Below are 13,778 nucleotides of genomic sequence, written 5' to 3'. Positions count from 1 at the left end.
CCATTTATCTGTTCCTCTTTCAGCACCTCTTTCAACAGGGCTCGGAATCAATGGCCCAATACACCAATTTCCTTGACCATGCATTTTATCATGTTTCCATATATAATTTGCAACGTCAGTGTACACAGAACTCTACGGTTTAACTAAATACAGCTACAAACGAGTAGCTATTATCTGAGAAAAAAAATGTTAAATGACCTACCAGCTAGTGGAGATGCACAGGTACATTACGTGTACAAATCAACTACCAGAAAGGGAAGGAAAAACAAAAACATAAACTAGTTGAAAATTATGTAACATTATCATTGCACATGATTACAACGGTTACTTTTACTAGCAGTTTGACTAACTCTTAAACAGTTGTAAAGGCAGAGACAACTCTCCTTCGAAAGGAGAAGCCCACTAGGCCCAGGAGCTCGCCTCAAATATAATTAAGTTTGCTGACCTTATCCTTAAATTTGGAAGAAGCTTGCCTAAGCCCAGCTGATAGGACCCGACACATTCAACAATTCCAAGCTCACATTAGTAATTCCCCAATCAGAATCAGTTAAAAGATACTTGAACATCACGTAAAACTAAAAATACAGCTACCAAGCAACCTCTTTACTGATGGGGAGAAATATTTTCTAGAATACTACTTCCTACTTCCTAATATTTTACAGAACAATGAGTCTAAAAAGTTTCAGCTTGTATTGTTGATTTCCATAACATAATTTCCACTGTTGTTGCAGTTTTGGCTTGCCTGCTGCCTAATATCCTTTGAATGCCCTGGAAGTTGGAACAAACTTCTTGCCCAGTGAACAAATTTCTTACAAAGAATTCACTGCCGATGAACTGGTGGCGTTGTCGGTTGGTGGCTTTGTCCGTAAAACCCTATACCCGGTGGTCTATAAAATCCTCCATTGGCAGGTTGCAACTGTTGTTGTTGCTGCTGCTGCTGTGGTGACTGATGCGACAGAGGCTGTGGCTGCTGCTGTGATTGAGGATTTGGCCTTGCTAATCCCATAGCAAAATGTGGAGGTAGAGGGGGTGGGGGTGGAAGGGTGTTTGATCCATAACCAAAAGGCATCACACCTGCCATAAGACCAGTGGACTGGACATATTGATGTGATGGAGTGGCAGGAGATTGAGGAAGAGGTGGGGGCAGCGGGGGTGGTGGCTGAGAAAAAGCAGATTGCATCTGACTTCCTTGAGACAGGGATTGCATGCCTGATGAAGGTGTAAGAGGCATATTGGCAACTGACTGCTGTGGTAGGGTAAAATAACCAGCACTGCCTAAATCAGCAATGCTAACATCAGATACAGACATTGGTTTCTCAAGTTTCTGCCGTTTTTCCGGAGGGAACAAGGGTAATCCGGGTGTTAATCCACCTGACGTCAAGCTACCACTCATAGAAGCAGCTTCTTCTGCAACAAGAGAGGAAAGTACAGAGGATAGCATCTGTGCAGAGGAAGTAGAAGCAGCAAGCCTAGCAGCAACAGCAGCAGCTCTTGCCTTTTTGCTCTCTTCATCATTAGCTTTCAGAGGTGCAAAAGAAATTGCTGATTGTGTAAGAGGATGAGACTGGGCACTGCTTGGTTGGACGAAAGATTGATTCTGCTCCATTCCCTTCGTAGCTTCTGCTGTGGTGTTAGCAGCATTGTTTGAGGGAATTCTTTTTCTGATATTACTTGCTTGTTCAATGTGGCAACGAGCAGCCTGCATAAAGACAGAATGTCACCACCATTTGTTGCAGACACTTTATTTCCAAATATTCACAGATACTATCACAAATGAAGGGAGCAAAAAATAAAACAGGGGTCATATCACACAGAATGGGAACCCAGACAGCTCAAGTCTAACAAATATTCTTATATTTGGATATTATTATTCCTACTATGCGCTCAGAATTAGATTTTGGAGAAGTCACTTCACTGAGACTTCTTGGTTGTGTATCTTTTTTCCCGTTAATATCTAACACCTTCAACTCACTTTGCAACTTAAAGTTCAAAACTAGGTTCGTCCGTTGGAACAAGCTGTATTCTTCAATTATTTATATTTTTTTATAAGTAGTTCTCCAGCTTTTAATTTTGTATACTTCCTATAACTATCTATACTGAAGCATATTTTAAAGAACCACGGAATAAAATTTTATATAAGCCGTTTTATGATCATAGGTCATGTTAGAGAGAATCAAAAACAGGATTGTTCACTGTATGAAATCTTTTTTTTTCTTTTGAAAAAGAGACAGAGGTCTTAGTCAGAGACTGACCCCCTCTCAAAATTGAGAACCCTCACTTATGGCGGAAGAAAACTGTGGTTACAAAACAATCACAAAAACAAACCACCAAAACCCCACAACAGACACCCACCCCCAAAAATTAAAGCCAAAAATTGCCCCAATCTCTAATAAGATCGAAAAAGGAAACTCCCGCAAAACACTTGGTTCACTGCATGAAATCAAATAATATAAGATATCCATTCAACCAATTTTCATGCATGTACATCACGGGACCTAACAATATGCCTGAAGAAATTATTAACAAGAAAGAGGGGAAAACAAAAACTCAAAAATAATTTTAAGATCATAATGTTCCATAAATTAAGTTTTCCTGAAATTTTGGCTGAAGCAAGAAAATCTACCAATAACCTTTTTTTCAGCCTATAGCCTAACCATTTTATTAGCCTTTTGATAATCTTTAATGATAGAGAATTAGGCCTTTAAATAGGCAATGTACAGGTATAAACAAATCTGGTATTTAATACCAAATATTCTAGATTAATCACTGATATTCTAAAGTAAATCAATTAGCCTAAAACTAAATAATCTAATTATAATAGCTTTCTAAGAATTCAGCTTGGTTTCCTTATTGGAAAGATACTGAGTTAATGCTTAATATACAATATTTTCTACACCCTCCCTCAAGCTGGTGCATAGAGATTCCACATGCCCAGCTTGCAAACTAACTCGTTGAAACTTTATGTTGATAGCCCTTTATGTTGCCCTTTAGAAAGGAACTCGTTCCCATAGTTCCTTTCTATCAATTTTTCCTTTAACTTTAATGAAGTGTCTATCCACTTCAACATGCTTGGTTCTGTCGTGATGGATTGGGTTGTGTGCTATGTTAATTGCTGACTTGCTGTTGCTATACAACTTTAAAGGCTCGGTCCTTTGAAGTTTTAATTCTTCAAATATGTGTTTGATCCAAACTAATTCGCATACTCCTTGAGCAAGAGCTCCGAGTTCTGCTTCGGCCCTACTTTGGGCTACCACTGGTTTTCTTACTCCTCCAAGTAACCAAGTTCTCGTATACTTTAGTACAATATCCAGTTGTTGATCTTCTACCTTCAACTAACCCTGCCCAATCTACAGTTGTGAAGCCTTCAACACCTCTTTCCTCATTCTTTTTTAATAACAATCCATTTCCTGGTGTTTTCTTCAGATAACGTAAAATTAGGTACACAGCTTCCAAGTGTTCTTCGAATGAATTGTGCATCTATTGGCTAACTAAGCTCAAAGCAAATGCAATATCGGGCCTTGTGTGGGATAGGTAGATCAATTTTCCCACTAACCGCTGGTATATTCCTTTGTCAATTGTCTTCTCTTTTGTTGGTTTATACTTGCCTTTTGGTTCAACTGGTGTTGTCACAGGTTTACAACCACTCATCCATGTTTCCTTGAGTAGATCTAGGACATTTCCTTTAAGACACAGCAATTCCTTATTTTGTTATTGCAACCTCCATTCCTAGAAAATACTTCATTGGTCCAAGATCTTTTACCTCTTGGGCTACTTTCTTGCTCTCCATAATCATCACCGGTGAGTATCATGTCATCAACATAGACAATGAGAATAGTTACCTTACTCTTTTACAAGTGTTTGAAGAACAAGGTGTGATCCGATTGAGCCTGTTTATACCGATACTGTTTTACCACCCAATTAAATCTTTCAAATCTTGCCCGTGGAGATTGTTTTAAGCCGTAGAGAGATTTTTTCAGATGACAGACATTTTCTTTTCCATATCTTTCCTAGAAGCCTGGTGGGATTCTCATGAAAACTTCCTCTTCCAAATGCCTATTGAGGAAGGCATTTTGATGTCTAGTTGTTGTAGGGGCCAATCGAGATTTGCAGCAACTGATAGCAGAACCCTAACTATGTTTATCTTGGCAACAGGTGCAAACGTCTCATTGTAGTCCACTCCATATGTTTGGGTGAATCATTTTACAACTAGTCTCACTTTGTATTGGTCTATCATTCCATCAGCCTTGTGTTTAATCATAAATACCCACTTACATCCAACCACATGTTTATCTCTATGTCGATTGACTATTGTCCACGTTGTGTTGGTTTCTAGTGCCCCAATTTCCTCGTAGATTGCTTTCTTCCATTCTATCTGTGAGAGGGCTTCAGTTATATACTTAGGAACTACCACTTGCTTGACTTTTGCTAGGAAAGCTTTATATTTCAAAGTTAGTCTACTATAGCAGACATATCTAGACATTAGATGTAGAGTACAACTCAAGACTCCCTTCCTCTTGGCAATAGGTAACTCAGATTCGGGATCCACCATATTAGAAGGCTCAACATTAGGAACATCATTAGGCAAGATGGGAGTGAGAGAAGGATCACTTACATTAGGAACAGTCTGTGGGTCGGACTCATGAGATGTTGGAGCAGTAGTTGGTTGTATTACCTAATGGTCCTTTGATCGCTGAGTAAACTAAAAATTCTTTAGTTTGGGGCTGAGATTGTTACTCAAATGTTCCTATGTCAAATAGAGAAGGAGATGAGAGATTGATGTAAATAGTTTGATCAATTTCTGGGATAGCTTTAGGTAGGCAAGTATCTCAAATAGAAACTTCAGTCACTGTCCTCCCTGAAGTGGAATGTTGGGATAAAAAGGTTGTTCTTCATTGAATGTGACATCTAAGGAGACATACATACGTCGAGTAGAAGGATTATAGCATTTATACCCCTTTTTGGTAGGAGTAACCCAAAAAATCACACCTAAGAGCACGTGGATCAAATTTGGATCAGTTTAGACCTAGAACATGGACATAAGAAGTACAACCAGACGTTTTTAAGGGGAGATTAGAAACAAGATGAGTATGTGGATATGTTTTAAGAAGGATAAAGAGTGGAGTATGAAACTTCAACACTCGAGAGGGCATACGATTGATGAGGTAGACAACGGTAAGAATAGCCTCACCCCAAAAATACTTAGGGACAGATGTGGTAAACATTAAGACCCTAGCAACCTCCAACAGGTGTATTTTTGCGTTCGGCAATCCCATTTGGTTGGGGTGTGCCTACACACGAACTCTATGTGCAACACTTGAATATTAGCATTGAGCTGATTTTTGATCATAGAATGGAAGTTTCTAAATGTCATGGCAGCATCAGATTTCTGTTTAAGAAGAAAAACTCAGCTAACACATGTGTAGTCATCGATGAAAGTGATGAACCATCTAGTATATGTGGCATTGGTTATTCTAGATGGTCCTCATATATCACTATGAATAAGAGTAAAGGGTTGGGTTGATTTGAAAGGTACGTAATGAAAAATAGCATGTGTATGTGTTAGCAAACTGACAAATGTCACACTTAAAGGAGCTCAAATTTTTATTTTAAAACAACTTAGGAAAGAGATATTTTAAATAGGAAAAATTAGGGTGTTCTAGCCTATAATGTCACTGCATAATATCATTATTACGAGAAGCAATACAACTAGAAACAAAAGTTTTATTTACTTTAGCATGAGGAATCAAATCAATGTAATAAAACCCACTACATGCCTTTGCACTCCCAATCGTCTTCCCCGATGACATATCCTGAAAAGTACAACAAAGTGGTGAGAAAGAGGCAAAACATTGTTGATCTCGAGTGACTTTACTAACAGAGAGCAGATCGCACAATAGATTTGGGACATGAAGGACATCATAAAGAGTAATAGAGGGGGATAAATATATAGACCATTTACCAGCCACAGAGGAGAGGGAACCATGAGCAATCTTAATTTTTTGAGTACCTGGACAAGGAGTGTGTGGTAAACTGATGGGATTGACCAGTCATGTGAACCGAGACCCCTAAATCCACAATCCAGGTAGAGTTTTGAACATTGAAGGCTACAGAGGTACCTGGATGTGAAGACGATGATGGAGCAGATGCAGTAGCATTGTTGGAGGTATTAAGCAACTGATGGAGTTGGGTGATCTGAGCTACAGTGAATTGGAAAGGCTCAGATGGAGCGGTAATGAAGCTCTGGCTTTCCGAAGGAGCACGAGTAGAGGAACAAGGCTTCCAATCAGAAGAGTTTTTGGTGAGAGTGGCCACAAGGAAAGAGACGAAGGCTAAGAGAAAAAAGGAGGCTTCGAAGTTTCTAGTTTAGAAGGAAATCTCTGATACCATGTAGAAAATTAGCTTTTGATAATCTTTATTGATAGAGAATAAGGCCTTTAAATAGGCACTGTACAGGTATAAACATATCTGGTATTTAATACCAAATATTCTAGATTAATTACAGATATTCTAGAGTAAACCAATTAGCCTAAAAGTAAATAATCTAATTATAGTAACTTTCTAATAATTCAGTTTGGTTTCCTTATTAAAAAGATATTGAGTAAATGCTTAATATACAATATTTTCTACAATAGTATTAACTATCATAAATTAAGCCAAACTTAACATCATACCTCTTTATCCAAAATAATTATATTAACACCCTAAAATTAAATAAAAAAAAAACTACAAACACCCCTCACTAGCCAAAATTTCAGTTTTGATTATTATCATTTTAATCGTCATTAACAATAAAGTACATTCATTAAAATAATAATTATCATTTTAATTAAAATAATTACAAAGCTAAATAGTAAAAGTTTCACAAAAATTTTATTGTCAGCCCGAATGATGCCACTGTGATTTTAACAAAAAGCAAAAGGTCTCCAATCTCCATCAAAATTTCCCAAATAAAAACTTAATTATATATATATATTTTTTATTTTCTTATTTGTTACGCCTCCAATACGTTATACGTATCCTAGGAGACCTACTTAAGTAAAATACTGTCCAGCTGTACTCTTTATTATTGGCCTTTTTCCATTGTTAGTCTTGATGTGTTTCTAGGGAAGTTAGTTACAGGTGAGTTAGAAGCCTATTTCTATAAATACTAGGACTAATTGTTTGTGGGGGATATCTAGATATTGAGTACTGTACAGAGCGAGTTTCTGAGAGAATATAATCGTTCTATACTGTGGGGGAGAATTGAGCCATCCAAATAGCTTGAATCATTTGTAATTGGCCCTGGTATCAATAAATTTTATTTCCTAGAAATTTTCCTATTCCAGTTTAGATCAATTGTGTGGAGGTTTAGGGTCGCAGTCCAGCAGAAGAAAAATTGTGTAGAATGTCGCTTTAGAGGTGATATGATGGGGGCTTTGTTTAGAAAAAAAAAATAGGATCTTCCAAGCTTGGATGGATTTCAACTTAAGGAGAAGGTTAAATTTTGGTTGGCTGTTTGGATCTTTAGGATTTTATTGACTTTCTTTTTCTGATTTACTAAGAGATTTGTAATTGTAGTTGACCCTTTTTCTTTTCCTTGTTGATGATTTCTTACTAACACCCCACCAAAACGAAACGACAAAGAGAACAAAATAAGTGCTAAGGATATTTATGCATACACGAATTCTGAGAGTTTCCACTGTAAAATAACCTACTTTCTCTAACTAATCACATGGTCAAAAATTCAATGACCTAAGATACTACAAATATTGCAACTCACATTCTTCCATTTGTATGAAAATAAATAATAGGCAATATAAGTGAATATCATCTTGAAAGAAACAGCAATGAAAAAGCAACACTTAATTCAGATTTCACTTGCACAAATGTTGTTACCCTGTTACTGAAGAGAATAGATAAACTTTTGCAATTGACTTTTTTCCAATTGTATCTAAAAAATTTAGTTTCTCTGCCAAAATAATCCAATCACAATATTTCTCCTCCCCCAGAAAATCTGAAAAGCTTACCACGTATCACAAAGCCTAAGATTTGAGAACAATATTGGGACACATTCACAGCTAAGAACGCCACCCTAATTAATGTGATGTACTAATACTACTGTTGCATTCTGTCCAAAACCTTCCTCTCCTTCTCCTTTAATTTTTCTTGGGTAACCTATAAATCTTCAGAACCTGCTGAGGAAACTAAGATGCAAAAGTGGAACCCCCTCTAAATCCTACAATATTTAGGTAAACATTATAATTGTGAAGCCAGTTTGGTAGAACTTTAAATAAGCTTAAAGCTCTTATCTACTATGGATGAAAAAGTGTAGCAAACATTATCAAATATGGATTATCAAAGAAAACCAAGGCCAAAGTTGGCACATCCCAACTTCAAAATTCTAGCTTAAACAGGACTTTCTTCTCCTTGAATGAATATTTCATATGACAAATTAAACCCTTATGAAAATCACAAAATTTCAACTTGGCCACAATATAAGCATTACAATTTGTAATTAAAAGAAAAATTCTTACTAATCCTTTTTTCAGTGTATGCTTTTCTAAAAAAATATATTGTGAAATCATAAATTTTCAAGTAAAAAAAACTATAAAAATGCTTATGTGAATTTATGTTAAAAAATTAAAATAAATTAATGTTACAATGATATCTGTTTCAGCCATGTTATATTTGTTAACAATACAGCTATATAGTTTATCAATCACCCTAATACTGTTTTTCCAACTCACAATACCTCTAAATCTATAGCTTTACCAAACACTCACCATATGTTTCCTTCAGCCCAAAATGCTAAACAAACTTCAAGTTTTGTTTTTACATTATTTTAAGCTATGAACTTCTCTAGTTTATCATATAATCAACTCCAGTGTTAATCTCTACCTGCAAACCAGCTAGAGGACTACCTCAATTTCATCACTCCATCTTCAATTAACCATAATCCAATAATCTCAATTAAAATGTGGAATCTAAAAATAAGCACTGATGAAAACCTAATGAATATACCTTCTAATGATTAGAAACTAATGAAATTAATCCAATAACTTAACCTAATGAAAACCTGCATACTATCTTTATCCAATTTCCAAGTGCACATGTACTAGAGGTGTTGACTATAGTAATAGAAAATTGAATATGATATCAACTTCTTCCACAGCCAATCAGAAATATAATTAAGTGACAAGAAATAGATAATTGTTTCTTACTTGCAACTGTGTGCGAATGTGAACTAGCTCTGATTCCTGTAAATTTTTAAAAGCAAGTAAACCAACATGAACTTTAAACATAAACAAAGGCGCATCAGCACAAATAGGAATAATTTATACTTGTTCCTGAAGTGCCTCTTTGAGCTGTGAAACCAATGAAACCCTAATTGCCTCGGCACTTTCAAGTTTCTCAATACAATGAATGAGTAAATTTTCCTGCTCTTGCAGCTCATCCAGAAATCCAGATCCCTGCTGGTTTCCTGATTAGTACAAAATTTGTTAAAAAGAAAATGAGTGAGAAAGAAGAGAGAGGAAAGTGGAGGAGATAAACCGAGGAAGAGAAATTGTTTAACCAATTTATATGTGCACAATTGTCTAAAGACAATCATCCAACTGAAATAGGTATAAATACTAATATACCTACCTTCTAATGAATTTCTTCTCTTTGTATGAACACACACACACACACACATATATACATATATATTATTAAAAAAAATAAAGACCTTAAAAGTCAACAAACTACAAAATATCAGACACTTGCTAGTTTTAGGGTTTGAGTTGATGGGGTAAGCTACAGAATGTGGCTATCTCCTAGCCATTTTGGTTAAAGAGAAAAAGTAGAACTTATGAAAACACAGCGAAGAATTTAGATATGATCTGGGATTGGACTGAGCTGCGCACTAGGATGCTATTTGGAGTAAAAATTGTAGTTCTTAGCTGTTATTCAAGATGACAGCTAGTAGTCTTTTGTAATCTGTAATATTTCTTACTTGAAAAAATGCAAAACATTCTTCCAATTCTGATGAAATATATTTAAAATGTACTCCCTTATCTTTTTCGGGAAATGCACTCACATTTCCTTCTCTTGAAGAAAAAGAAAAAAAAAATCATCTGTCCTCTCACGCATTGAAAATTGACCCAAATGAAACACTAACAAAAGCATCTTGCAGGAATTTTCACATTTTAGGAATGCCTAAAAAGTTGGGTTTGTTGAATCAATTATATACAAAGCCCACATGCTAGGGTATTGATAGAGAGTGGATGCTAGATCCTACAGCTGGGTAACGTAAATCATTATGATTTAAATAATGCGTGTTCCCTTGAGATCAAAATCTTTGGATGGTTGGCAGCCATGAATAGAATTAACAGTCCTTATCAAGTGCTTCTCCTAGCATGGAGTTGTTCTGTAAGAAAAAGCTGAGTCTGTAGATCACATTTTCATTCATTGGGAGTTTGCAAGGACATTGTTTTTGGACCAATATCTTGTTGAATTTCATTTGGTCTGCCCCGAGAAGTTGTTATGAATACATGACTCACCGTTCTGTAAGAAGTTCTAACATAAAGAAAAGATAATCCAGAATTGTGGAGTATTGGCGCTATTATCTGGACAATTTGATTGGAAAGAAATGAAAGGATCTTTTAAGACACGAAGAACTTGCTAGAATAAATCAACTTTAGGTTGTTGTTTTGCTCATGAGCGTGAAAGATAGTTTTCTTCCTTTTCCTTTTTTAACATGCTAGGAGAATGAGAGGCTTTGCATTTTTGTAATATTACAGATTTGTGGTTGTTGGCTGTAAGTGCTATTAGATTTTTCAATTGCTTGAGTTTGATTTGGAGTGTTTGGATAAATCAACTCCTTTGGTTGTGATAATTTTTACTATTCATAATAAAGCTAGTCTCATTTTGTATTTTAAAAAAAATACATTTGCCGGAAGAAATATTTAATTATCTGAAGCAATGAAATGGATAAAGTGATTGAATAAAAAGAAAAATGAGTTTATTAAATTAGACTGTAAGTATGCAATGTAAGTGCACAAGACTTAAATGAGATGGAAATATTTTAGTATTTATATATACAATAATGCAACTGACTTAAAAGCAAGTGCAAAAAACTTGGATGTGAATTATTTACCTTGAGTCAAGGCATTTTCAGCTTCTTCTTCAATTTTGCTGACATATTGCAGAGCTGTGCTACACTTCTTTATAGCAGCTTCCTCACTGATATGTTCATCAAGAACAGATTGAAATGCAGTAATAATTTTTTCTGGCAGATCTCCCACAGACAATTTCTGGAATGACCACTGAAAGTCATGTTCAAGAACAATAAAAATATATATATTTAATATTAAACTGCCATTTACTTACAATCCGTACGGAATGTGCATCCCTCTTTACTATCTTGATAGGGTTTGAACTCTTTACTTGGCTTATAGATGTAGGAAGAGAGGTTTTACCCAGTATTTCATCTTTAAGACTCTGCCCTCGAGAACCAAAAACTTTTCTTTCTTCCCAAATATCAACCTGAACATCCCAAAAACATAACAAGTTATATCAAGAGTGAAAGAGAGAAGAAGGGCATAAAAACAACAATAAACTAAAATACTCTATTGTATATTACAATAGGATAAGATCGTAAGGGATTAAATATGTTGAACACATCCCCAGAGAGATCTTGTGACCTCAGGTTCAAGTAATTTGGCACTTAATCAATTGAATATTCTCTTTGCAGGATTGGAAACATTTTAGTCACCAAATGTGTGGGAATTCTTCTCATGTTATTGGGTTGACTATTGGGGCCTAGTTAGTTAAATTCTTTTAATTATGTTTCTCTAACTAGTCTATAAATAGTCCTAGCTAGATAGGAGGGAACTTATCAAATTGTATTTGCTAGTTTTCGAAAGCCTAGCTCTGTTGGGAGACACCAATTCTCTCAAAAGTTTGGGATTTACATTCATTCTTCTATTGCAGTAAAGATTTCAGATTCATTTTTAGTCAAGAAAATACCTTGATAGGAAGAATTTCCTATCAATTTTCTTCCTCCTGATTTGGGCAGCACAAACCTCATTTTGGGTAGTCAGTACTCAGTGGTTGGAATCACTGGGGTGACTAACATTTATTGGAAAACTTATTTTATGAAATATACCATGGGTAATACTACTGTGAGCTTACAAGGTGATACGGCATTACACTGAACTGGGAGCTTGCAAATCATGTTAAGTTAGAGCCTAGAAACATCCGAGAATTGTGTGATTTCCTGAGACTTACTGGGTACTACCGTAAGTTTGTTTGAGCTTATAGTGAGATTGCTTGCCATTAACGAAGCAACTGAAGAAGGATAAATTTGGCTGGAACAAAACCACAACAGCGGCGTTTGAGGCTCTCAAATGAGTCGTGATCACAGTTCCACTGTTGTCAGTTCCTGATTTTGACCACAATTTTAGTGTATGGTGTTGGGGCAGATTTGATGCAGGAGCAGTGACTCATTGCCTTCTATAGACAAGTCTAGGGCCAACAAGCAAGGATGAAGCCAGTATGTGAGAAGGAATTGATGGTCGTTTTCGCTATCCAAAAATGGTGCCCTTCCCTTCTTGACTGATGATTTGTGGGAGCGCACAAACCAACAAAGCTTAAAGTTCCAATTGAAACAACGCCCAAAGATTTCAAAATATCAACGTTGAATGGAAAATTTTATGGGGTACAACTTCAAGTTACAGTGTAAGTCAGGTGCCCTACCAAGTATCAACCAGCCAGTTGAATACCAAAACTTGCTTACCTCTAAGGGACTGTTTGGAATGGAGTAATCCTTGCATGGGAAAGGTAATCTTCAATCTCATGTTTGGTGTGAAAGTTTTCTTCTTTTAATCCCGGGAAAGTTAATACAATGGAAATAAGATTACTTTATGACAAGGTAATCATAAATACTTCCAAAATGGTGGGTTTTAAATATTCCCATGAAACAGAATCCAGTGGGTCCCACAAAATAATCAATAAAAATAATTAAAACTTAACCCTAAAATATATCACAATATATTAGTGTGTTGTACTTCTTCAACATGCGGTCATTTTTTTGTTTGTTATTGATAACATCTTTTCTTTAATTTCATATTAGATTTCTTCAATGTTTTTAAATTTTGCCTTTCTACATTTTATAAATTTTAAAAAAAAAATCTAAATTTTATAGAATTGAATATGTCCTATTCAGCATTTGTATTACTCAAGTTTTTTATAGCTATACATCTTGTTTTATTAGAATTTTTATATTAATATATAAGATTCTCATGTTCAACCAAACAATGTAATTCAATTAACAAGAATATGACCAAATATTCTCATGCACAGCCAAACATAGTTTACAAGTTTCCAGAGAATCATATCCTCCTCTTTAATATTCCCACTAATAAAATTATTTTAAACTCCTCATACCAAACACCCTCTAAAGGGGTTAATTGGGAATCTTTGAAGCAAGAGTTTAAAAAATGTCGAATTTTTGGCCATGATTATTTCCAACAAAGGCCTAGTTTTATTATGGAGCATGGATAATTGATGTATAAGGGATGCTTGATGCTCCTTAAAAATTGTAACCATATTCTCATTATTTTGTGTGAGCATCACAACTCTCTTTTGGGTGAACATTCAAGTGAGGATAAGATTTTCATACACATTGCAACTAACTTTCATTGGCTTGGGATGTGAAAGATAGTGGTTGATTGGGTACGCAACTACGAGGTGTTCCAAAGGCAAAAAACAATGGCCATCGCACCTACAAGTTTCCTGTAACCTATTGCTTTACCTTT

The 13,778-nt window shown here is 35.5% G+C and overlaps 1 protein-coding gene across 2 annotated transcripts in view; it reads right to left on the bottom strand.

The window, feature by feature from the left end:
• Positions 1-279: 279 nt before the first annotated feature.
• LOC133823260 (uncharacterized) overlaps positions 280-13,778 on the bottom strand; it is a 36,184-nt gene continuing 22,685 nt past the window's right edge. Inside the window, exons 4-9 of one of the 2 annotated variants that reach the window (XM_062255926.1) lie at positions 11,350-11,505; positions 11,117-11,273; positions 9,321-9,460; positions 9,201-9,236; positions 5,775-5,810; positions 280-1,699 (exon numbers count right to left, since the gene is read on the bottom strand). In XM_062255926.1, coding sequence (XP_062111910.1) covers positions 821-1,699; positions 5,775-5,810; positions 9,201-9,236; positions 9,321-9,460; positions 11,117-11,273; positions 11,350-11,505 — 1,404 coding nt within the window. In that variant the 3' untranslated portion in view covers positions 280-820. The remainder of the gene's footprint in view (positions 1,700-5,774; positions 5,811-9,200; positions 9,237-9,320; positions 9,461-11,116; positions 11,274-11,349; positions 11,506-13,778) is intronic. The other variant, XM_062255927.1, reaches the window with a different exon arrangement.

The sequence above is a fragment of the Humulus lupulus genome, chromosome 3, assembly GCF_963169125.1.
Source record: "Humulus lupulus chromosome 3, drHumLupu1.1, whole genome shotgun sequence".
Classification (NCBI taxonomy): domain Eukaryota; kingdom Viridiplantae; phylum Streptophyta; class Magnoliopsida; order Rosales; family Cannabaceae; genus Humulus; species Humulus lupulus.
This window is presented reverse-complemented; position numbering and strand designations above follow the sequence as displayed.